The sequence below is a fragment of the Amblyraja radiata genome, chromosome 10, assembly GCF_010909765.2.
Source record: "Amblyraja radiata isolate CabotCenter1 chromosome 10, sAmbRad1.1.pri, whole genome shotgun sequence".
Classification (NCBI taxonomy): domain Eukaryota; kingdom Metazoa; phylum Chordata; class Chondrichthyes; order Rajiformes; family Rajidae; genus Amblyraja; species Amblyraja radiata.
Genome location: NC_045965.1, coordinates 60,432,855 through 60,458,793, shown reverse-complemented (window position 1 = coordinate 60,458,793; position 25,939 = coordinate 60,432,855). Strand labels below are relative to the sequence as shown.

At 46.5% G+C, this 25,939-nt stretch overlaps 1 protein-coding gene across 1 annotated transcript in view; it reads right to left on the bottom strand.

The window, feature by feature from the left end:
• Nucleotides 1-25,939, bottom strand: part of LOC116978020 — a 206,330-nt gene that overhangs the window by 23,993 nt on the left and 156,398 nt on the right. The window contains exon 4 of the mRNA XM_033029007.1: nucleotides 12,104-12,309. Within this exon, the coding sequence (XP_032884898.1) occupies nucleotides 12,104-12,309 (206 nt within the window). The remainder of the gene's footprint in view (nucleotides 1-12,103; nucleotides 12,310-25,939) is intronic.

Sequence of the window (25,939 nt, the reverse complement as noted above, 5' to 3'; positions counted from 1 at the left end):
GATAAGGGAGAAGTCTTTTAGGACCGTGATGAGAAAAACATTTTTCACACAGAGAGTGGTGAATCTGTGGAATTCTCTGCCGCAGAAGGTAGTTGAGGCCAGTTCATTGGCTATATTTAAGAGGGAGTTAGATGTGGCCCTTGTGGCTAAAGGGATCAGGGGGTATGGAGAGAAGGCAGGTACAGGATACTGAGTTGGATGATCAGCCATGATCATATTAAATGGCGATGCAGGCTCGAAGGGCCGAATGGCCTACTCCTGCACCTATTTTCTATGTTTCTATGTTTCTGCCGCTGTGCCACCGTGCTGCCCCAGGTTATAATACGCCCCTAGGCTTGTGCTATATAAGGAAATGGGTTGATCTACTGTGGTTGCTCAGGAATGGGCCTCCAGGGATGAATAGTTCATCTTCCTCACCCTATCAGGGTGGCACAGCTGCTAGAGCTGCTGCCACCTCACAGCACCAGAGACCGGTCTGTAAATTGTCCCCGGCGTGTTGGGACTGAATGGGAAGGTGGGATAGCATAGAACTAGTGCGTATGGGTGATCGATGGTCGGCGTTCCACTCGATGGGCTGAAGGGCCTGCTTTCATGCCCTTTATCTCTCAACTAAACTATACTGCGTTCCCCCAGTGTGCGTTCTCCCCATGACTTGAGTGGGTTTTCTCCAAGATCTCCCGTTTCCTCCCTCAGGTTTCTCGGCTAATTGCCTTGGTATAAATCTAAATTGACCCGAGTGCGTGTCGGATAGTGTAAGTATGCGGGGGAAGCGCTGGCGGGCGTGGACTCGATGGGCCGAAGGGCCTTCCGCGCTCTATCTCTGAAGTAAATTAAACTAATCTAAACTAGCGGGAGAGAAAGAAAGGAAATCAAATCCGTAGGCTCTGCCAGCATGCCAATGAGACGAAGCAAACATCTTATAGAAGGGCACAGAGGCTAATGAGCAAGGCACAAGGGTGTGTTTCAGTCAGCAGGTTAGACTGTATTAGAGTCTGCACAGGGCACCAAAGGCCCAATTGATATCTGCTTGTGCTTTGACTTTGTGCCGTGGCTTCCATTGCAGAGTAAGATTTCACAATGTGAGTAATGAATGTTTCTTTATGAAGAATGTCTGGCTTGGCCAATATTCCCAACAAGCCACCCATGGGAATGGTCCTCGTGGAAAAATGCCCAATGTTTTCAAGCAGATGGAAAAAATTGGCATGATACGCATTCAATTATACCAGCAGCTACAACCGATCCTTTATCCATTGTCCATGACAGTCGGACTTAACCCTTCCACTGCCCTTCGTCACAAAGTGTGTTGGAACAGAAACTCCAGCAATTTCCATGTTGCTCACCAACGCTTCTGCTGCTTACAAAGTTGTCTGCAGCCAACGAAACACTTTAGAAGTGTGGTCACGGTAGCAATATACCACGCAGTTACCACTCAGTTTAGTTCCTTGTCACGTGTACCGAGGTACAGTGAAAAGCTTTTGTTGCATGCGCACAAGTCAGCAGAAAGACAAAACATAGAAACATAGAAAATAGGTGCAGGAGTAGGCCATTCGGCCCTTCAATATGATCATGGCTGATCATCCAACTCAGTATCCTGTACCTGCCTTCTCTCCATACCCCCTGATCCCTTTAGCCACAAGGGCCACATGTAACTCCCTCTTAAATATAGCCAATGAACCGGCCTCAACTACCTTCTGTGGCAGAGAATTCCAGAGATTCACCACTCTCTGTGTGAAAAATGTTTTCCTCATCTCGGTCCTAAAAGATTTCCCCCTTATCCTTAAACTGTGACCCCTTGTTCTGGACTTCCCCAACATCGGGTACAATCTTCCTGCATCTAGCCTGTCCAACCCCTTAAGAATTTTGTAAGTTTCTATAAGATCCCCCCTCAATCTTCTAAATTCTAGAGAGTACAAACCGAGACTATCCAGTCTTTCTTCATATGAAAGTCCTGCCATCCCAGGAATCAGACTGGTGAACCTTCTCTGTACTCCCTCTATGGCAAGAATATCTTTCCTCAGATTAGGAGACCAAAACTGTACGCAATACTCCAGGTGTGGTCTCATCAAGACCCTGTACAACTGCAGTAGAACCTCCCTGCTCCTATACTCAAATCCTTTTGCTATGAATGCTAACATACCATTCGCCTTCTTCACTGCCTACTGCACCTGCATGCCTACTTTCAATGACTGGTGTACCATGACACCCAGGTCTCGTTGCATCTCCCCTTTTCCTAATCGGCCACCATTCAGATAATAGTCTACTTTCCTGTTTTTGCCACCAGTGGATAACCTCACATTTATCCTCATTATACTGCATCTGCCATGCATTTGCCCACTCACCCAGCCTATCCAAGTCACCTTGCAGCCTCCGAGCATCCTCCTCACAGCTAACACTGCCCGGCAGCTTCGTGTCATCCGCAAACTTGGAGATGTTGCATTCAATTCCCTCGTCCAAATCATTAATATATATCGTAAATAGCTGGGGTCCCAGCACTGAGCCTTGCGGTACCCCACTAGTCACTGCCTGCCATTGTGAAAAGGACCCGTTTACTCCTACTCTTTGTTTCCTGTCTGCCAGCCAGTTCTCTATCCACATCAATACTGAACCCCCAATACCATGTGCTTTAAGTTTGTATACTAATCTCTAATGTTGGACCTTGTCGAAAGCCTTCTGAAAGTACAGATACAACACATCCACTGGTTCTCCCTTATCCACTCTACTAGTTACATCCTCGAAAAATTCTATAAGATTCGTCAGACATGATTTACCTTTCATAAATCCATGCTGACTTTGTCCAATGATTTCACCACTTTCCAAATGTGCTGCTATCCCATCTTTAATAACTGATTCTAGCAGTTTCCCCCCTACCAACGTTAGACTAACTGGTCTGTAATTCCCCGTTTTCTCTCTCCCTCCCTTTTAAAAAAGTGGGGTTACATTAGCTACCCTCCAATCCTCAGGAACTACTCCAGAATCTAAAGAGTTTTGAAAAATTATCACTAATGCATACACTATTTCTGGGGTTACTTCCTTAAGTACACTCGGATGCAGCCTATCTGGCCCTGGGGATTTATCGGCCTTTAATCCATTCAATTTACTTAACACCACTTCCCGGCTAACCTGGATTTCACTCAGTTCCTCCATCTCATTTGACCCACGGTCCCCTGCTATTTCCGGCAGATTATTTATGTCTTCCTTAGTGAAGACAGAACCAATGTAGTTATTCAATTGGTCTGCCATGTCCTTGTTCCCCATGATCAATTCACCTGTTTCTGACTGCAAGGGACCTACATTTGTTTTAACTAATCTTTTTCTCTTCACATATCTATAAAAGTTTTTGCAGTCAGTTTTTATGTTCCCTGCCAGTTTTCTTTCATAATCTATTTTCCCTTTCCTAATTAAGCCTTTTGTCCTCCTCTGCTGGACTCTGAATTTCTCCAAGTCCTCTGGTAGGCTGCTTTTTCTGGCTAATTTGTACGCTTCATCTTTTGTTTTGATACTATCCCTGATTTCCCTTGTTATCCACGGATGCACTACCTTCCCTGATTTATTTTTTTGCCAAACTGGGATGAACAATTGTTGTAGTTCATCCATGCAGTCTTTAAATGCCTTCCATTGCATATCCACCGTCAACCCATTAAGAATTAATTGCCAGTCTATCTTGGCCAATTCACGTCTCATACCCTCAAAGTTACCTTTCTTTAAGTTCAGGACCCTTGTTTCTGATTCATGATTACAATCGAGCCATTTACAGTGTATAGATACGTGATAAGGGAATAATGTTTAGTTCACGGTAAAGCCAGTAAAGTCCGATCAAGGATAGTCCGAGGGTCACCAATGAGGTGGATAGTAGCTCAGGACTGCTCTCCAAAAATATCCATTAACTTGGCCTCCACGGCCTTCTGTGGCAATTAATTCTACAGATTCACCACCCTCTGACTAAAGAAATTCCTTCCTATCTCATGAACTTCAATGCATGATTGCTATCCTCACACCTGTAGACGGGATTAAAAATACACTGGATTCTGGAGATCAATTTTAATCTAAATTGACTTGCACCTCCTCCCACCTCACTTACTGTATCCGCTGTTCCAGGTGTGGACTCCTGTATATCGGAGAGACCAAGCGCAGGCTGGGTGACCTTTCGCTGAACAGCTCCGCTCAGTCTGCCTAAACCTACCTGATCTCTTCCATTGTCAGAGTGAGGCCCAGCACAAATTGGAGGAACAGCACCTCATGTTTCACTTTGGGCAACTAACACCCCAGCGGTATGAACATTGACTTCTCTAACTTCAAGTAATCCTTACTTTAACCTCTCTCTCCATCCCTCCCCCTTCCCAGTTCTCCAACTACATTTTATCTCTGTTTGCTTTGTTGTCACCTTCTCCCAGCTGACAATGATCTATTCGACATTTTCCTTGATCTCTATCCCCTTTGCCCTGGTTTCACACCTTACACTTCCTTATCTATATATCTCCCTCTCCCCTGACATCAGTTTGACAAAGAGTCTCAACCCAAAACCTCACCCATTCCTTCTCTCCAGAGATGATGCCTGTCCCGCTGAGTTACTCCAGCATTTTGTGTCTATCTTAATCTAAGTTGACCCAGCTCATTGAAGTCAAACACACCAATGTCAATATCTTGGATCCGGTCGATGTTTTTTTTTGTGTTTTTTTTTGTTCAGTTCAGATCTGGATTTCTTTGTAAATAGAGAAATCCAGCAGCTTGCAAGGAATCCAAGGCCAGCCTTATTGAATTGAGCAAGTGCAGGTCAGTTTGACATTTTCGCTTGGCACTAATCACGGCACCATTATGTGCCCGAAATTAGAGCTGCAACTTAAGGCTTTAGAACTGCCAGCACAGCTTCTTCTGGGTATCCATTACCAGTGAAGCAGCAGAGCAAGCCACCAACAACAGTGCTAAATCCCATTATTTCAGAGGATTGTACACTTTAGATACTTTAATGCATCGAGCAACTGACAATGACCCTGTTCGGAACTTAATTGACTTTCACGGACAAATTACCATCCTCACTCAGTTGGCTCGGACCATTTCAGCATGAGGCTTTACTTTAGTTTGCTTTAGTGTAGAGATGCAGCACGGTAACAGGCCCTTCGGCCCACCGAGTCCGCGCCGACCAGCGATACCCGCACACTTATGCCCCTGTCCCACTTAGGAAACCTGAACGGAAACCTCTGGAGACTTTGCGCCCCACCCAAGGTTTCCGTGCGGTTCCCGGAGGTTGCAGGTGGTTGCCGGAGGTTGCAGGTAGTGGAAGCAGGTAGGGAGACTGACAAAAACCTCCGGGAACCGCACGGAAACCTTGGGTGGGGCGCAAAGTCTTCAGATGTTTCCCTTCAGGTTTCCTAAGTGGGACAGGGGCATAACACAATCCTACACACACTAGGGACAATTTACAATTTCACCAAAGCCAATCAGCCTGCAAACCTCTACGTCTTTGGAGTGTGGGAGGAAACTGGAGCTCCCGGGGAAAACCCACGCAGGTCACGGGGAGAACGTACAAACTCCCCACAGACAGCACCCGTAGTCGGGATCGAGCCCGGGTTTCTGGAGTTGTAAGGCAGCAACTCTTCCGCTGCGCCACCGTGCCGCTCCCTTGCATCATCCACTAACACAGGCGGTGCTTTCCAAAGCCTTGTATCTCTCCACTCGGAGTAGTTTTCCCTCCTGCTCTCATCTCCATTGTCCATTTAATGTCATATTTATATTTGAACAGTGCAGGATCAGGATCTATCCATTTTCATCCACTCACAAAATCACTCTGCCAGAGCACTTTATTCCAACACAAGCACTCTCCCTGTAATTGCCTTCGGAGATCAAAGAACCAGCGTTGCTCAAGGCGACGCCATTCAGCCCGTCATTTATGTGCTGCCTCTTAGAAAGAGTGCAGGAAGGAACTGCAGATGCCGGTTTAAACTGAAGATGGACACAAATTGCTGGAGTAACTCAGCTGGACAGGCAGCATCACTGGAGAGAATGAATGGGTGACATATGTTTACATATTCTATTGTGCTGCAGCAAGCAAGAATTTCATTCTCCTATCTGGGACACATGACAATACAACTCTCTTGACTCTTGACTTGACCCTTCTTAGAAACAGTGGTTTATGTTCCACCATTTTAGACCAGTACAGCACGGGAACGAGTAGGAGTTAAACGGGTCCTTTTCACAATGGCGGGCAGTGACTAGTGGGGTACCGCAAGGCTCAGTGCTGGGACCCCAGCTATTTACAATATATATTAATGATCTGGATGAGGGAATTGAAGGCAATATCTCCAAGTTTGCGGATGACACTAAGCTGGGGGGCAGGGTTAGCTGTGAGGAGGATGCTAGGAGACTGCAAGGTGACTTGGATAGGCTGGGTGAGTGGGCAAATGTTTGGCAGATGCAGTATAATGTGGATAAATGTGAGGTTATCCATTTTGGTGGCAAAAACAGGAAAGCAGACTATTATCTAAATGGTGGCCGATTAGGAAAAGGGGAGATGCAGCGAGACCTGGGTGTCATGGTACACCAGTCATTGAAAGTAGGCATGCAGGTGCAGCAGGCAGTGAAGAAAGCGAATGGTATGTTAGCTTTCATAGCAAAAGGATTTGGGTATAGGAGCAGGGAGGTTCTACTGCAGTTGTACAGGGTCTTGGTGAGACCACACCTGGAGTATTGCGTACAGTTTTGGTCTCCAAATCTGAGGAAGGACATTATTGCCATAGAGGGAGTACAGAGAAGGTTCACCAAACTGATTCCTGGGATGTCAGGGCTGTCTTATGAAGAAAGACTGGATAGACTTGGTTTATACTCTCTAGAATTTAGGAGATTGAGAGGGGATCTTATAGAAACGTACAAAATTCTTAAGGGGTTGAACAGGCTAGATGCAGGAAGATTGTTCCCGATGTTGGGGAAGTCCAGGACAAGGGGTCACAGCTTAAGGATAAGGGGGAAATCCTTTAAAACCGAGATGAGAAAAACTTTTTTCACACAGAGAGTGGTGAATCTCTGGAACTCTCTGCCACAGAGGGTAGTTGAGGCCAGTTCATTGGCTATATTTAAGAGGGAGTTAGATGTGGCCCTTGTGGCTAAGTGGATCAGAGGGTATGGAGAGAAGGTAGGTACGGGATACTGAGTTGGATGATCAGCAATGATCATATTGAATGGCGGTGCAGGCTCGAAGGGCCGAATGGCCTACTCCTGCACCTAATTTCTATGTTTCTATGAACAGGCTCTTTGGCCCACAATGCCCATGCCAATCATTGCTGCCAACATTGGGTGAGTGTTGGGAGTGAGAAATGACGAGAGAGGGTGTGGCAGGGGGGTGTACCCCCTCCCATAGGTATGGAGCTTTTGCATTTTTCAGCTTGAAATTGGTGCATACTGAAGCGAGTCTTTTAACTTACACTTGAATGCAATATTTATGCTTTAAATTGGATTAGCTATGAATAAGGTTAGGCTAAATTACATTCCTAATTACATTCCACAGTAGAGCCAGGCTCTGATCAACAGGAGCAGCACAAGAATAATCTTAGTATATTCATGTATGGAAATCAAACACTTGGCCCATGTTGACCAACCTGGGTATCACTGCACACCAGGTACTACTCCTGACCCTGACTCCAGTTGCATACCTTCTCTCATTCCTGACCTTATACCTGCCCCCCTATTCTACCCTGATCATAGCTGCTTACCTACTTAAGTTCCCAGTGCTGAACACTCCCATTGTCCCAGCTTTGACTGTACACCTAGTACTATTCCAGACCTTGACTCTGGATGCACACTTGGCCTTGCTCCTAGCCCCTCTGCACTGACAATATATCTGGCCCACACATAAAGCCCCATATCTGACCCCCTGGACTTAACCTATTACATTCAAGTCCACAGGTGCTTATCCAATGCGGTAATCTTTTATGGGGCACTTCACGGACCAAATTCTGTACAACAAAATTTGCTACATCCATTGGCTTCCTTGTTATCTAACATGCTAGTTACTTTGTCAAAGAAGTCATCAATTGGTTGAACACAACTTCTCACAATTTCTCTACTATCCAGTGACCCTATTAAATATGAATCGTTTGTTTTTATAATGGTCCCCCTCAGTGGCAGACTGGGTCTAAAAATATTGGTTGCCAGGAGACAAAGGGGGGCCATCGGGCAAGCTGACACCCTGGCCAGTCCGCCATTGGTCCCCCTTACTAAATGTACCACCTCCCTGAGGAACACCGCACAAGGTTTGGAGGGATATGGGCCAAATGCAGGAAGGCGGAAAAAACGTCGAGTGGGTATGTTGGTCGGCATGGGCAAGTTGGGCCGAAGGGCCTGTTTCCACGCTGTTTGATCCTATGACTCTATCTCCCTGCCCCCAAATCTTTTCCCTTCTGCTTTGAAATCTCAGCTGTAAGAGAATTGGATTCATTTTGTCATTTTGATATCAATTGTGTACGCCCTTGTCAAGTTTATTAAATGTCAACTCTGTTGGTGGTAACTGTTGTTGCTCTGTTGGAATGATTCTTATTTCGATTTCAGATGAAAACCACAATACAATGGCCAGCGGATGACAGTATAGGATGTTTGCTTGTCAGGAATTGTCCGGGATTATGGGACAAAGGCAGGAGAATGGTGTTGAGAGGGAAAGATAGATCAGTCATGATTAAATGGTGGCATAGACTTGGTGGGCCGAATGGCCTAATTCTGCTCATCGAACTTATAAGGCCCGAGAAGATGTGGCCCTTGTGACATCCTTGTGATTGAGGCAGTGCAGCGTAGGTTCACGAGATTGATCCCTGGGATGGCGGGACTGTCATCTGAGGAAAGATTGAAAAGACTAGGCTTGTATTCACTGGAGTTTAGAAGGATGAGGGGCGATCTTATAGAAACATATAAAATTATAAAGGGACTGGACAAGCTAGATGCAGGAGAAATGTTCCCAATGTTGGGCGAGTCCAGAATCAGGGGCCACCGTATTAGAATAAAAGGAAGTCCATTTAAGACTGAGGTGAGAGACTTTTTCCACCCAGAGAGTTGTGAATTTGTGGAATTCCCTGCCACAGAGGGCAGTGGAGGCCAAGTCACTGGATGGATTTAAGAGAGAGTTAGAAAGAGCTCTAGGGGGAAGTGGAATCAAGGGATATGGGGAGAAGGCAGGCACGGGTTATTGATTGGGGACGAACAGCCATGATCGCAATGAATGGTGGTGCTGGCTCGAAGGGCCGAATGGCCTCCTCCTGCACCTATTTTACATGTTTCTATGTTTCTATTAAGATCATAAGGTCATAAGTGATAGGAGTAGAATTAGGCCAGTTGGCCCATCAAGTCATCTGCACGGCCATTCAATCATGGGTGATCTATCTCTCCCTCCTAATCCCATTCTCCTGCCTTCTCCCCATAACCCCCCGACATCTGTACTTATGAAGTTGCCCCACACGCATTCTGCACACTGTGGATGGCTTGATTGTAATCATGTACAGTCTATCTGCTGATTGGATAGCACGCAACAAAAAAGCTCTTCACTGTACATAGGATTTGAGTATAGGAGCAGGGAGGTTCTACTGCAGTTGTACAGGGTCTTGGTGAGACCACACCTGGAGTATTGCATACAGTTTTGGTCTCCTAATCTGAGGAAAGACATTCTTGCCATAGAGGGAGTACAGAGAAGGTTCACCAGACTGATTCCTGGGATGTCAGGACTTTCATAGGAAGAAAGACTGGATAGACTCGGCTTGTACTCGCTAGAATTTAGAAGATTGAGGGGCTACCTTATAGAAACTTACAAAATTCTTAAGGGGTTGGACAGGCTAGATGCAGGAAGATTATTTCCGATGTTGGGGAAGTCCAGAGCAAGGGGTCACAGTTTAAGGATAAGGGGGAAATCTTTTAGGACCGAGATGAGGAAAACATTTTTCACAGAGAGAGTGGTGAATCTCTGGAATTCTCTGCCACAGAAGGTAGTTGAGGCCAGTTCATTGGCTATATTTAAGATGTGGCCCTTGTGGCTAAAGGGATCAGGGGGTATGGAGAGAAGGCAGGTACAGGATACTGAGTTGGATGATCAGCCATGATCATATTGAATGGTGGTGCAGGCTCGAGGGGCCGAATGGCCTACTCCTGCACCTATTTTATATGTTTCTATGTTTCTATGTACTTTAGATAAAAATAAAGTGCATGGGTCGCAATGAGGTAGGTTGGAAGATCAGGAACATGTGACAATAAGATAAACTAAACTAAGCTAGTGTTCGGCTTGTGCACTGCCACAAGGGTGCTGATGATGAACACACTGTGGGTGGCTTGGTGGCGCAGCGGTAGAGTTGCTGCCTTACAGCACCAGAGACCCGGGTTCGATCATGACCCTGGGTGCTTGTCTGTACGCAGTTTGTATGTTCTCGCCGTGACCGCGTTGGTTTTCTCCGAGATATTCGTTTTCCGGTTTCCTCCCACACTCCAAAGACTCACAGGTTTTGTAGGTTAATTGGCTTGGTGTCAATATAAATTGTCCCTAGTGTGTGTGGGATAGTGTTAGTGTGCGGGGATCGCTGGTCGGAGCGGACTCGGTGGGTCGAAGGGCCTGTTTCCGCGCTGTATCTCTAAACCAAACTAAACTAAACACTGTGCTTGTCCGAAGAAGGGTTTCGGCCCGAAACGTTGCCTATTTCCTTCGCTCCATAGATGCTGCTGCACCCGCTGAGTTTCTCCAGCATTTTTGTGTACCTTCGATTTTCCAGCATCTGCAGTTCCTTCTTAAACACTGTGCTTTGTTTAGTGTGTCGTCAAGTGTGACAGATCCTACTTGTACATCAGATGCTGACTGAAGCTATAAAATCAAGCATGTGTGGACTTGTAAATGCTCAATAGTCTGAAACAATCCAAAAGCTCTCAGTAAATTGGTATCTCAACCCCCTTATTATTTATCAATGTGGCATGCTTTCCTGTAGCCATTGTCTGAGGCGGCACTGTGGCACGCTACCTCACAGCGCCAGAGTCCCGGTTTCGATTCTGACCTCGAGTGCAGTCTGTGTGGAGTTTGCCTGTGACCGTGTGGGTTTACTCCATGTGCTCTGGTTTCATAAGACCATAAGTGATAGGAGCAGAATTAGGCCATTCGGCCCCATCAAGTCTACTCCCCCATTCAATCATGGCTGATCTATCTCTCCCTCCTAACCCCATTCTCCTGCCTTCTCCCTGTAACCTCTGAAACCCGTACTAATCAAGAATCTATCCGTCTCTGCCTTAAATACATCCTCGGAGTTCGCCTCCACAGCCTTCTGTGGCAAAGAATTCCACAGATTCGCCACCCTCTGACTAAGGAAATTCCTCCTCATCTCCTTCTTAAAATAAGAATGTATGACCTCTAATCCTGGACTCTCCCACTAGTGGAAACATCCTCTCCACACCCACGCTATCCAAGCCTTTCACTATTCTGTAAGTTTCAAATGAGATCCCCCACCTCATCTTTCGAAACCCCAGCGAGTACAGGCCCAGTGCCGCCAAACATCGCTATCCCTCATCCCAAAGACATTCCGCTTTGAAGGTTAACTGGCCTCTGTATAATTGTCGGCAGTGTGTCGCGAGCGGACAAGAAAGTGGGATAACATAGAGCTAGTATGGACTCGGTGGGCCGAAGAGCCTGTTTCCATGCTGTATCTCTAAACTTTGACAAGTGGCTAGGAAAGGTTTAGGGGGACATGGGCCAAATGTCGGCTGGTGGGACAAGTATAGATGGGACACCTTTGTCGGTGTGGGCAAGTTGAGCCACAGGGCTTGCTTCCAGGCTGCAGGAGTCAATTACTCTATAAACTAAACTAAGCTTCAAGGAGGGGGAATAGTCAGTGCTTGAAAAGATGTTTAAGAAAGAACTGCAGATGCTGGAAAAATCGAAGGTAGACAAAAATGCTGGAGAAACTCAACGGGTGAGGCAGCATCTATGGAGCGAAGGACTAAGTGTGGAGTGAAGGGTCTCGACCCGAAACGTCACCTATTCCTTCGCTCCATAGATGCTGCCTCACCTGCTGAGATTCTCCAGAATTTTTGTCTACCAGTGCTTAAACAGAGATCAATGACACCCTGGAAACCAGGGAAGGCAACTTCTGCTTCCACTCACTTGATCAGCAAGGTTTCTGATAGCAACCCGAAGCAAACAGAGGCGGCTTTGAAAAGGAGATGAGGCGGTGGGTCCTTGAAGGCCGTCATCATCTTGTAGACGATGATCGGCACGATGGCCATGAGTCCCAGGATCACCGAGAGCGTCAACCAGTTCTGCCAACGAACAGCAACCAGCCTCCACGCCGAGCCGTTCTGTAAATGGTACTGTGGACACAGAGAGAGAGATGTTTAGAGGAGAGATACAGCACGGAAACAGGCCCTTCAGCCTACCGGATCCGCGCCAACCAGCGATCCTCGCACACTAAAACTACCCTACACACACAAGGGACAATGTACATTTATACCAAGCCAATTAACATACAAACAGTCCTGGGATGTCAGGATTTTCAGATGAAGAAAGACCGGATAGACTTGGCTTGTACTCGCTAGAATTTAGAAGATTGAGGGGGGATCTTATAGAAACGTACAAAATTCTTAAGGGGTTGGACAGGCTAGATGCAGGAAGATTGTTCCCAATGTTGGGGAAGTCCAGAACAAGGGGTCACAGTTTAAGGATAAAGGGGAAATCCTTTAGGACCGAGATGAGAAAAACATTTTTCACACAGAGAGTGGTGAATCTCTGGAATTCTCTGCCACAGAAGGTAGTTGAGGCCACAGTTCATTGGCTATATTTAAGAGGGAGTTAGATGTGGCCCTTGTGGCTAAAGGGATCAGGGGGTATGGAGAGAAGGCAGGTACAGGATACTGAGTTGGATGATCAGCCATGATCATATTGAATGGCGGTGCAGGGTCGAAGGGCCGAATGGCCTACTCCTGCACCTATTTTCTATGTTTCTATGTTTCTAAACCTGTACGTCTTTGGAGTGTGGGAGGAAACCGGAGCTCCCGGGGAAAACTCACGCAAGTTCGTAACTGATGGGAGCAGGATTAGGCCATTCAGCCCATCATTCGATCATGGCTGATCAATTCCAGGAAGAACGTACAAGCTCCGTACGGACAGCAGCCGTAGTCAGGATCGAACCCGGGTCTCTGGCTCTGTAAGGCAGCAGCTCTACCGCTGCGCCTCCGTGCCATCCTGTTATAGTCCGTGACCCATTGCCGGGACGAAAATCCAGCCACAGCTTCCAAAATAGAAACTGGGAACAGGACTAATTGGAGAAAAAAAAATCTTCACGAAATGGTGGTCAAATCCTTTCCATCCAAGCTGCCTTCATGTGCCATTCGGATCTAAAATTTTAGGTGACGTTTTCAATGAGAACTTGTCCGATTCTTCAAAGTCTAGAGAATTTCAGTGCCTCTGGCTTCACATTTCATTCCTCCTCCCTCCTTATCTGAGACCCTTATGTACCCTTGTCACATCTGGCCTTTGTCCCGCCATATGTCACATAAACCCTCCCCTCATTTGTATCCCCCTATCACTTGCCAGGCTTTTCCCTGCCCCCATTTTGCTTTTTCCCCACCTTCATCCACCCCCCACCTCTCCACCCCCACCACAATCAGTCTGAGGCAAGGTCCCGCCCCAAAACGTGACCCTGTCATATTCCCTCCACAGATGCTGCCTGGCCCACCGAGTAACACCATCACTCTGTGTATTTCTCCTAATGTGTTCGATGCATTGCACACAAATAGCCCACAGCCCGAAGGAAAAAACAAAGCAGATGAACAGCAAGGCAATAGCTCACGTCTGATGACTTGTAATTATTACTGCAATTCATTTTGCAAAGTTCAAATAAAATTATAGCTGTAAGTACATATTGGTTTACTCAACAACTCTGCTGGCTGTAAATCTATCCAAATGCTATCTTATGAGAAAATAGAGTAACTATTAAACATGCAACTGTATGCACATCTTTATATATTATTAAACTAGTGAGGATGGTCTTTATTGTATATTGCATTTACATTCAAAATCATGCACATCCCCAGCAAAAACTTTAAATCTGCTTCTGCAGACTGCCTTGTATATTAATCCATATTTTACAATGGAATCATCTTTGTTGTCTTCTGGCTTGCAATATATAGAACAGTAAACACCAGCAAACCTTTTTCTAAATAGTCCCAATATGATTTTTAAAATGCCCGTAGCAATGTATTAAACAACACATAGTGAAGTTCATTTTCTCATTGTTGTCTAAATTTAATTCAAAAAATTATTTAAAGAGAGAATTTATTTATTTTTGCCCAGTTTTCCTGTCCAGCTTTTACGTTTTTCTTCACTTGATCAGCTTTGCTTTCTTCCACATTTTATCTCCTCTGGTTCGTGATTCCCCTACTCAAAGATTCTGTGCATTCACCCTATCAATACTTCTGTACCTTATTTATTCCTCTCATGATCTTATACACTTTTATAAGATTACCCCACATCCTCCTGCCCTCCAAGGAATAAAGTCATAGCCTTGAAGGTAGAGAAAAATGCTGGAGAAACTCAGCGGGTGAGGCAGAATCTATGGAGCGAAGGAATAGGTGACGTTTCGGGTCGATGTGGGGGTGGGTGGGGCAGGGAGAAGAAAAGAAGAGGCGGAGACATTGGGCTGTGGGAGAGCTGGGAAGGAGGGAGAAAGCAGGGACCACCTGAAATTGGAGAAGTCAATGTTCATACCGCTGGGGTGTAAACTACCCAAGCGAAATATGCGGTGCTGCACCTCCAATTTGGGGCGGGGCTCACTCTGGCCATGGAGGAGGCCCAGGACAGAAAGGTCGGATTTGGAATGGGAGGGGGAGTTGAAGTGCTGGGCCACCGGGAGATCAGGTTGGTTATTGTGAACCGAGCGGAGGCGTTGGGCGAAGCAATCGCGCTTGGTCTCACCGATGTAGAGCAGCTGACACCTAGAGCACAGAGAGTGGTGAATCTCTGGAACTCTCTGCCACAGAGGGTAGTCGAGGCCAGTTCATTGGCTATATTTAAGAGGGAGTTAGATGTGGCCCTTGTGGCTAAGGGGATCAGAGGGTATGGAGAGAAGGCAGGTACGGGATACTGAGTTGGATGATCAGCCATGATCATATTGAATGGCGGTGCAGGCTCGAAGGGCCGAATGGCCTACTCCTGCACCTAATTTCTATGTTTCTATGTTTCTATGAGGTTGGAGGAGGTGCAGGTGAACCTCTACCTCACCTGGAAAGACTGCTTGGGTCCTTGGATGGAGTCAAGGGGGGGGAGGTAAAGCGACAAGTGCAGCATTTCCTGCTGTTGCAAGGGAAAGTACCAGGCGAGGGGCAACTCTACCATTGCTCCACCGTGCCACCACCTCAGGAGGTGTGGAGTTCAAAATGGCCCCATTGATTTAAACAGTGGAACTCGTAGGATGACTAGGGTGATTTTCTATGTTCCATGTTCTAGATAAGGAAACCAAACTGGAGACAATACTCTGGCATGGTCTCGCCAAGCCTTAGATAATTGCAATAAGCCTTGCGTGCTTCTGTGCTCAAAACTGTAGCTGGGAGGGCCAAGAAATGCCATGAATAACAAGCTAGGAATGAGAATGTACAATTTTTAATTAAGATTTTAAATGATTTACAGAGCGCTGAATAAAGATTGGAGCATGTGTTTATGATTTATTGGAGAAACTGAAATATAAATGCTGTTTATAAAAAATTAAGTATTTTTCAAAAAATCCATTCTTTTGGGTAACATTTTTTATGGGAGAATTAAAATACGCACACATAAACTTTAGCAAGGAGCTCGACGGGAGTTTGATAAACAACAATAATGGCTCTGTACGCCATGAGAATTCCAACAACAAACCGGTGTAATAAATCACCATATTTTCAGGGTGTATTACATCAGGAGTCAAGAGAGTTAAGAGTGTTTTATTGTCAAATGCCCCGGATGGGACAATGAAATTCTTACTTGCTGCAGCACAACAGAATATATGAATATGTAAACATAGCGCATAACAGGGGAAAAGAAAAAAAAACAAAAGTTCAATAAATATCAAATATAGTGCAATAATAATATTGTCTTTTTGCAGTTCAGAACTCAGAGCTTAAACCCCTGTCCCACGGTACGAGTTCATTCCAAGAGTTCTCCCGAGTTTGCCCTGATTCGAACTCGGAGATTTACGGTAATGGCCGCTCGTCGGTACTCGGGGCTCTCGTGGACATTTGTCAACATGTTGAAAAATCTTCACGAGCCTTCCCGTGCTTACCTGCCGTTAGCGAGTCTTCCCGAGTACCTGCCGTTAGCGCTAAGAGACGTCCCCGAGCTCCGACGTATCCGCTACATTCATTCTCCGTGCTTACCACGAGTTTGATTTTTTTTTAAACTCAGGAGAGCTCTTGGAATGAACTCGCACCGTGGGACAGGGCTATTATTCGTTGTTGTGTTTAATAGCCTGATGGCTGTGGGGAAGAAGCTGGTCCTGAACCTGGACGTTACAGTTTTCAGGCTCCTGTACCTTCTTCCCGATGGCAATGGTGAGATGAGTGTGTGGCCAGGATGGTGTGGGTCCTCGATGATGTTGGCTGTCTTTTTGAGGCAGCGAGTAGGATAGATCCCTTCGACGGTGGGGAGGTCAAAGCCGGTGATGGAGGTCAAAGCCGAAGAGTAACCCATTGCTTCTATCCAGAGATACCGCCTGTCCCGCCGAGTTAGTCCAGCATTTTGTGTCTATCTTCAAGTAACCCAGGCCGTCCCTCTTTCTCCATCCTTCCGCCTTCCTAGTTTTCCGACCAGTCTGGCTGTCCCCCGATTCCATTTTATCTCTGTGTGCTTCGTTGGCACCTTCTCCTAGCTAACAATCATCTATTCTACACTTTTTCCTTGATCCTCATCCCCTTTGATGTCTTGCTCTCACACCTTACACTTCCTTACCTCTGTGTCTCCCACTCCCCTGAATCTCAGTCTGAAGAAAGGTCTCGACCCGAAACGTCACCCATTCCTCCTCGCCTGTCCCGCTGAGTGAATTCAAGATTCAAGATTCAAGAGAGTTTATTGTCATGTGTCCCTGATAGGACAATAACATTCTTGCTTTGCTTCAGCACAACAGAACATAGTAGGCATGAATACAGAACAGATCAGTGTGTCCATATACCATTATATAAATATATACACACATGAATAAATAAACAGATAAAGTGCAAATAAACAGATAATGGGCTATTAATGTTCAGAGTTTTGTCCGAGCCAGGTTTAATAGCCAGATGGCTGTGGGGAAGTAGCTATTCCTGAACCTGGTCATTGCAGTCTTCAGGCTCCTGTACCTTCTACCTGAAGGTAGCGGGGAGATGAGTGTGTGGCCAGGATGGTGTGGGTCTTTGATGATACTACCAGCCTTTTTGAGGCAGCGACTGCGATAAATCCCCTCGATGGAAGGTAGGTCAGAGCCGATGATGGACTGGGCAGTGTTTACTACTTTTTGTAGTCTTTTCCGCTCCAGGGTGCTCCAGTTACTCCAGCATTTTGTGTTCATCGTCGGTGTAAACCGGCATCTGCAGTTCCTTCCTATACAGTGAAATTGTTCACAGTCTCAGATAGGTGACGTTTCAGGGATGGGACCCTTCTTCAAACTTCAGACTGAATCCGAAGAAGGATCTTGTCCTGAAACGTCACCCATTCCTTCTATCCAGAGATGCTGCCTATTCTGCTGCTGAGTTATTCTGGCATTTTGTGTCGAAAGTCGGTGTAGACCAGTTTCTGCAGTTCTTTCCTACACATTTGATCTATAGTCTTCTCTGCCGGAGCGATTCGAATGCACAGCCAAACGCTCCTCACATGCTCTCAGTGACCCCTCTTTAACCACTCTCTCAGGCTGTGCGTTCCAGATACTTCATCCTCTCTGGGTGTAATAGGGCTTCTCATATCCCCTCTAAATAAGGGAGTTAAACGTTACTGGGAGACAGCAGGAGCTTCCAAGGGAAAATCGTGAATGCACAGTATTTTCCCCAGGGTTGGGAAACCAAGATGCAGAGCGCCCAGGTTTGGGCTGAGAGGGGCAGGATTTGCTCAGGGTACCTCTTCCACTTGGAGGGCGGTGGATATATGGGATGGGCTGCCACAGGAGGTAGTTGAGGCAGAAATTATAACAACACTTGAATGATATTTGGACGTGTACATGGACAGGAGAGGTTTAGAGAGGCATGGGCCAAACATGGGCAGGTGGGACTAGTGTAGACGAGGCGCCTTTGTTCGCATGAGCAAGCTGGGCCGACGTGCCTGATTCCGTGATGTATGACTCCACAATTCTATGACTATGCAATCATTAAGAATTCACAGCCAAAGTGAACAATGGTGACAGGTACGATACAATACGATAGGACTTTATTTATCCCAGGAGGGAAATTGGTCTGTCATAAAATACAAGATACGTGAAAGATGAAATTAAATTATTAAATTGATGAGTGGAGAGTCCAGGATTGGGGGGGTGCAAAGATTGGTGGTGGGGGGGGGGGGGGGGGGGGGGGGGGGGGGGGTGCGGGGAGGGAGGGGGAAAGGGAGTCAGTCTACCCCATGAAGGACGTGGAGTTGAACAGTTTGATAGCCACAGGGAGGAAGGATCTCCTGTGGCGTTCTGTGCTGCATCTTGGTGGAACCAGTCTGTTGCTGGTGCTCCTCGGGTTGACCAGTGTGTCAAGGAGGAGGGTGGTGGGGGGGGGGGGGGGGTGGGGGGGGTGGGTGGAGCTGCATTGTCCAAGATGTTACTCTTCCAACATTTAATCAGCATCCACACAAACACTTGAATGGGCAAGTGAAGTAAATTGGATTAATATCGGGACTTGGTGGGCCGAAGGGCCTGTTTCTGTGCTGTATGCCTCCACTGACCTCTGACTCTCTAACAGTTAAAGTCTGGACTGAAGCGCTAGCTGTTTCAAAGCTTGCTCTGCTCGCATTGTTAGTATTTAGTTCCATTTCTTATCACTCCAGAATTGGCAGGGCAGTGGGTGCAGAGATAAGCCGGAATCGGGCTGCTTTTCCTTTTGTATTTGACCAGGGAGCAGTGATTTAAATGCCCATCCACCTAGGCCTGTACACAAGAACTCCGTCAGAGAAAAGAAAACCCCAGCGCGCGTGAGCTTCCTCCAACGAAGATTAAAAGTGCCGATTCCTCCTGATGTTTCAACATCAGTTAATTAGTGCCCTAAATTCATTCCAAATGCACACTGCGCATCACAGGCTGCTCGCTGTCCATGAATTAGTTTCTGTGTGGAAAGTGCCGTCAAGCTATCTGTGATTCTGTAATGTATTAGCGAGCCCCCTGTAATGGCCCGCTGATAACTGAACGCATCTATCTTCATTACCTGGCCATTTCTGCTGCGGCTCGCTCCGCTGCTCGGGAACGACACGCCAGTGTTTGAACAGGGCGCTGGAGCCAGCATCCTCGGCCCACTCACAGCTCTCACTCATTTATTCCTGACTTCTCTTAATTACACTTTTATTAAAAACCCAATCGTTCATGGTGACACATTCCTTGGAGGTGGGTTTGTCACTCATGGGGAGATTCATTTCACTTCTCCCCGAACCTTTATCAGCATGAATGAGTGCAGCAGTGTCGGGGCTGAATATTTCTTCATGTCGTTTATATGCATATACGTACTTGAGCACCACAGATGACAAAAACCCGCTCTAACATCATGTCGCTCCATTTTGGACACTGAGGGACACACGGGGATTACTTGTGACCACAGATGTAGGTAGAGTAGTGAAGAAAGGGGCGGCACGGTGGAGCAGCGGTAGAGTTGCTGCCTCACAGCGCCCAGAGACCCGGGTTCGTTCCTGACAAAGGAGTTTGTACGTTCTCCCCGTGACCGCGCGGGTTTTCTCCGGGTGCTCCGGTTTCCTCCCACATCCGAAACTGACGTGCAGGTTGGTGGGTTAATTGGCTTCGGTAAGTTGTAAGCTGTCCCTCGAGCGCAGATCAGAGCTAACGCATGGGGTGATCGCTGGTTGTGCGTGGACTTGTTGCGATGAAGGGCCTGCTACTGCGCTGTATGTTTAAAGAGTACTGAATAAAAGTTATAGTACATCTAAACAATAGCTCAGTTTCTATTAACATTGAATCAGATCACACACACATGGACCGCAGATTTTCACTATTTTCTTTGCACTGGCAATGATGTGGAAGTGTTTTAAGAGTTATGGTAGGTAGATAAAAGTGCTGGAGAGACTCAGCGGGTGAGGCAGCATCTATGGAGCGAAGGAATAGGTGACGTTTCGGGTCGAGACCCTTAGTTATGGCAGGTCACTGCTTTCATAAATCCAGAACCTCTGATAAGATACATTAGTCCACGTGATAACGTGCGCTCATGTGATGGGATTGTCCTAAGACAATGGCTTTTGTTTCACACTCAGTACAGTATCTGTACTCCCTAGAAATGCCTGAACGCCGCCACCAACCACACCTAGAAGGAGTTTGTCCGCTCCCAGCCACTGGCTTGCGCAAGAGGGAACTGCAGATGCTTGTTTGCGTGGGGGATGGGGATGTCACAGGAGGTTCATGAGGCTTTAATAATACCTAGCAAGTTCACAATCAAGTTTAATATAAGTAACCAGTAGGGCAGTGGCTGGAGATAGACACAAAATGCTGGAGTAACTCAGCGGGACAGGCAGCATCTCTGAAGTGAAGGAGTGGGTGACGTTTCGGGTCGAGTCCTTCTTCTGAAGAAACGTCACCCATTCCTACTCTCCAGAGATGCTGCCTGTCCCGCTGAGTTACGGCGACTGCAGGCGACTAGGCTGTCACCACATGGTCGCGGGGTGACACCTGTATGGTCGTGAGTCGTCTCCTCAAGTCGCCTAAAGAGTCGTAACGTTTTTCTGGTCTCTGCTGGATTTTGAAATGTTCAAAACGTTTTGGCGACTGTGGGCTTGTCGTAGCTTGTCCTCTCCTGTCGTAGGTGATGTCGCAGGTTGTCGCCAGGATGACACAGGTTGTCGCCAGGAGACGTTGGTTGTCCCCGGGTGCTGACCTTGGTGAATTCCATTGGCGACTGCCGACGTCAACCGGTTACAGGTACCGGCGACTGAATTGTCTTCAGTTGTCGCCGACAGGGTCGTTGCTTGTCGTAGCTTGTCGCCTGTGTGGTCGTAGGTGGACGTCCTAATGGGTTGCCGGATATTGGTAGCTTGCCGTAGCTTGTCGCAGACAATGTCGCGGGGGCGGGGTCCAGTCACCGCTTTTTCGGCGACCTGCTACAACTGTGACAGTCGCCGCCAGTCGCCTGAAAAAATCGCCTTAGTGGGACAGGCCGTTATGGGTGTTGGGTGTTAGGGGTTATGGGGAGAAGGCAGGAGAATGGGGTTGAGAGGGAGAGGTAGATTTTCGGCGACTACAGGCAACTATGCTGTCGCCACATGGTCACAGGGTGACACCTGTATGGTTGTGAGTAGTCTCCTCAAGTCGCCTAAAGAGTCGTAACGTTTTTGATTAAATGGCGGAGTATACTTGATGGGCCGAACGGTCTAATTCTGCTCCCGGAACAAATGGATTTATGTAACGTCAGTTCTTTTATTCCTTCACTCAAACCCAAACCCATGTCAGGAAAATATCTTTTTGAAGAGGATCTATCCTTCACAGGAGTTCAGGGAGTTTGGTGAATAGAAGTTGCGGGATAAGGCTCTCCAAAAGTTAATTTGTAACATAGCCCCGAGATAAGCTCATTCTCAAATATGTAATTTGAGAATAGTATATGAATGCAAGAAAGAAAAATAGTTTGACAACGTGCCAAAATGTGTCACAGGTTTATGAGAGCGTTTTTTCGAAGACCAACATTCAGAATGTCAGGCGGGATTTCAAAGGGCTGGCGTGCAAGCATTTACATGAGTGAGGTTCGGCCGTAATTATTTTTAAATATACTACTGTCTTTATGGCCGGGTAGGTTGAGGCAACTATTGGGAGGTCAAACACTCTGCCAGCAAGCTACAGTTATCCACGGGCGGAATGTAATTATGTTTTCTCCAAACACTTGACAGTGCAGGAAAGCCGAGCAAACCCTTCGTGACCTGTGAAAGCTCCGAGCCGGAGAGCAACATGAGATCATAGACAAATTAGAGGTGGTTTTGGTAATTTGGAGCTAAGTGCAAGTTAAGCAACAAGTAGTGTCATTTCTGACAGGGTTCAGCGATGATCTGATGTGTACTTTTGTTTCACTCTTGTGCTGTTACGGTCTGGTTACCTTCAAATTGCCGATTATTATTTGTTGTATTATTGATTATTGTACAGGAGATGGTGGTTTACACCGAAGATAGACACAGAATGCCAGAGTAACTCGTGACCCGCTGAGTTACTCCAGTACTTTGTGTCTTTTTTTTGTAAACCAGCACCTGCAGTTCCTTGTGTCTCTCGGCAATTAAACACCCTTGACTCTCACACCATAATACAGTCGGTTTAACCTAATATTTCGAGTAGAGTTCCACATGTTGTCTGAAGAAAGGTCTCGACCCGAAACAACACCCACTTCTTCTCTTCAGAGATGCTGCCTGTCCCGCTGAGTTACTCCAGCATTTTGTGTCTATGTATTGATTATATTGATTTGTTGTGTTATTGTGTTACTGGCCCTGTAAAGCTGAAGCAAGTAAGCATTTGTGTATGTCAGTAAATCGGCCAATTAAGTACAACAAAAATGACACCAAGTGCCGGAGAGTCACTTCAACTTCACGGGTCAGGCAGCGTCTCTGGAGAACATGGATGGGCGACGTTTCTGGTCAGGACCTTTCTTCAGATTGAAGTTTAATGAAGGGTCCCATCCCGAAACGTCACCTATCCATGTTCTCCAGAGATGCTGCCTGACCCGCTGAGTTACTCCGGCACTTTGTGTCTTTTTTTTGTTGTAAACCAGCCCCTGCAATTCCTTGTATCTCTCAACAATTACACACCCTTGACTCTTACACCAAAAATACAGTCAGTTTAACCTAATATTATGAGTAGAGTTCCACATGTGATTGTTATTGCAGTTAATAGCAAAACGATTTGCTTTAAAGATATTGGAAAGATCACTGTGGTGTCAGGACACCACATTAATGTCTGAAGAAGGGTTTCGACCCGAAACATCACCCATTCTTTCTCTTCAGAGATAGAAACAAAAATAGGTGCAGGAGTAGGCCATTCGGTCCTTCGAGCCAGCACCTCCATTCAATATGATCATGGACAAAGGTTTAGGGGTAACATGAGGGGGAACTTCTTTACTCAGAGAGTGATAGCTGTGTGGAATGAGCTTCCAGTGGAAGTAGTGGAGGCAGGTTCGATTTTATCATTTAAAAATAAATTGGATAGGTATATGGACGGGAAAGGAATGGAGGGTTATGGTCTGAGTGCAGGTAGATGGGACTAGGTGAGAGTAAGTGTTCGGCACGGACTAGAAAGGCCGAGATGGCCTGTTTCTGTGCTGTAATTGTTATATGGTTATATGGTTATGTGGCTGATCATCTAAAATCAAATGTAGACAAAAATGCTGGAGAAACTCAGCGGGTGAGGCAGACTCTATGGAGCGAAGGAATAGGTGACGTTTCGGGTCAGTCTGAAGAAGGGTCTCGACCCGAAACGTCACCTATTTCTTCGCTCCATAGATGCTGCCTCACCCGCTGAGTTTCTCCAGCATTTTTGTCTACCTTCGATTTTTCCAGCATCTGCAGTTCTTTCTTAAACATCTAAAATCAATTCCTGCTTTCTCCCCATATCCCTTGGTTCCGTCAGCTCGAAGAGCTAAGTCTAACTCTCTCTTGCTGCCTGTCCCGCTGAGTTACTCCAGTATTTTGGTTCCATCATTCATGTTTACTCTTTTATTTTGGGGGTGTTTACTTTCTCCCAGAGAGAAAGTGGGTCTTTTGTTCGCTTCCAGCTTTGTTTTATTGTTGCGAGGAAAGGCAAGTTTCAACTCTCGAGAGGTTCCTTCTGCAGAGTGGGTTTTAGGTGACTTCTGTTACACTCTATTGTGTAGCATTAAAGATATAACATGCCACTGATATCTACTGGTTTCCCGAAATGTATTTTGTAAAGTGGTGGCATTCTTCCAAAGTGAAAAGGAACATTGGAGTATGTCAGCCAACCTCCATTGTGAGTCTTTCAGTCACAGAGTCTTACAGCGTGGATACAGGCCCTTCGGCCCAACGTTTCCACACCGCCCAACATGCCCCGTCTACGCTAGTCCCAACTGCCCGCATTTGCTCCATATCCCTCTAGACCTGTCCTATCCATGTACCTGTCTAAATGTTTCTTAAACGTTGGGATAGTCCCTGCCTCAACTACCTCCCCTGGCAGCTCGTCCCATACACCCACCGCCCTTTGTGTGAAAAAGTTACTCCGCAGGTTCCTATTACATCTTCCCCCCCCCCCCCTCACCCTAAACCTGCCTGAAGAAGGGTCCCGACCCGAAACATCGCCCACTCCTTCTATCCAGACATGCTGCCTGACCCGCTGAGTTACTCCAACATATTGTGTCTACCTATGACTGTAACAGCAGGGAAGAAGCTGTTCTTGAACCTGGTGTTACTTACTTCCATGCTTCTGCATCTTGTGCCTGACAAGGGTGGGGAGAAGAGGGAATGAGTGCAGTGTAAGTGGGTCCTTGATTATGTTGATAATAGAGTGCCTTTCCGATACGTCATGCCATTTTTAGTGGCTCGTGCAAAACGATTCCTTTCGTTTTAGTGACTTAGAATCAAACTGGTTTTTAATTACGAAACTAATTCATGCTTGAGATAGTTTTGTTTAGTTTACTTTAAATATACAGGGTGGAAATGGGCCCTTTGGCCCACCGAGTCTGCACCCACCAGCGACCACTCCTAGCACTATCCTACACACTACTAGCAATTTACAATTTATTTTACCAAAGCCAATTAACCCACAAACCTGGAGCACACAGAGAAAACGGGTCACGGGGAGAACGTACAACTCTGTACAGACAGCACCCATAGTCAGGATCGAACCCGGGTCTCTGGTGCTGGAAGGTAGCAACTCTACCGCTGCACCACCGTGCTGCCACCTCAGGAAGGGCGAGTCCATAATGTCCTGATAGAAAACATTTTATCAGGATGCCTCACAGCTAGGTTTGGGAACAGCTCCATCCAAGACTGCAAGAAATTGCAGCCAATTGTGGACGCAGCCCAGACCATCACACAAACCAATCCCCCTTCCCCCTTCCGTTGACTCTATTTTTACCTCACGCTGCCTCGGCAAGGCCAGCAGCATAATCACGGATGTGTCGCATCCTGGCCGCTCCCTCTTCTCCCCTCTCCCATCAGGCAAGAGGTATAAAAGTGTGAAAACGCACACCTCCAGATTCAGGGGCAGTTTCTTCCCAGCTGTTATCAGGCAACTGAATCATCCCACCACAACCAGAGAGTAGTGCTGAACTACTATCTACCTCATTGGTGACCCTCGGACTATCCTTGATCGGACTTTGCTGGCTTTACCTTGCACTGAACGTTATTCCCTTCTCATGTATCTGCTCACTGCGAATGGCTCGATTGTAATCATGTTTTGTCTTTCTGCTGACTGGTTAGCATGCAACGAAAGCTTTTCGCTGTACCTCGGTACACGTGACAATAAACTAAACTGAACTGTATTAATGCCATTTGGCTCGTTCAATTCTACCTGCGTTCTCGGTTACTTATCCTATACGGGTGTAGGGATTATGTCCGATGCACCTGATATCCGTCTCCTTCATTCCAACCCACCAGATTACAGCAGACATTTGTCACCATAAGTAAAGGGATAGAAATAATTTTCACTGATCTAAATTTATGTTCTGGCCGTCCAATTTAAAATAAAATTCTGTAGCATTTAATATTTTATTCCTCGTGATGAAGTACCTCCTTAATTTTCTTCCTTCAAGTCTTCATGTTCAACATGAGTTCTGCTGATGTTCTGACAGCGTAAATCTTTCAGACTTGCAATCAGTCTTC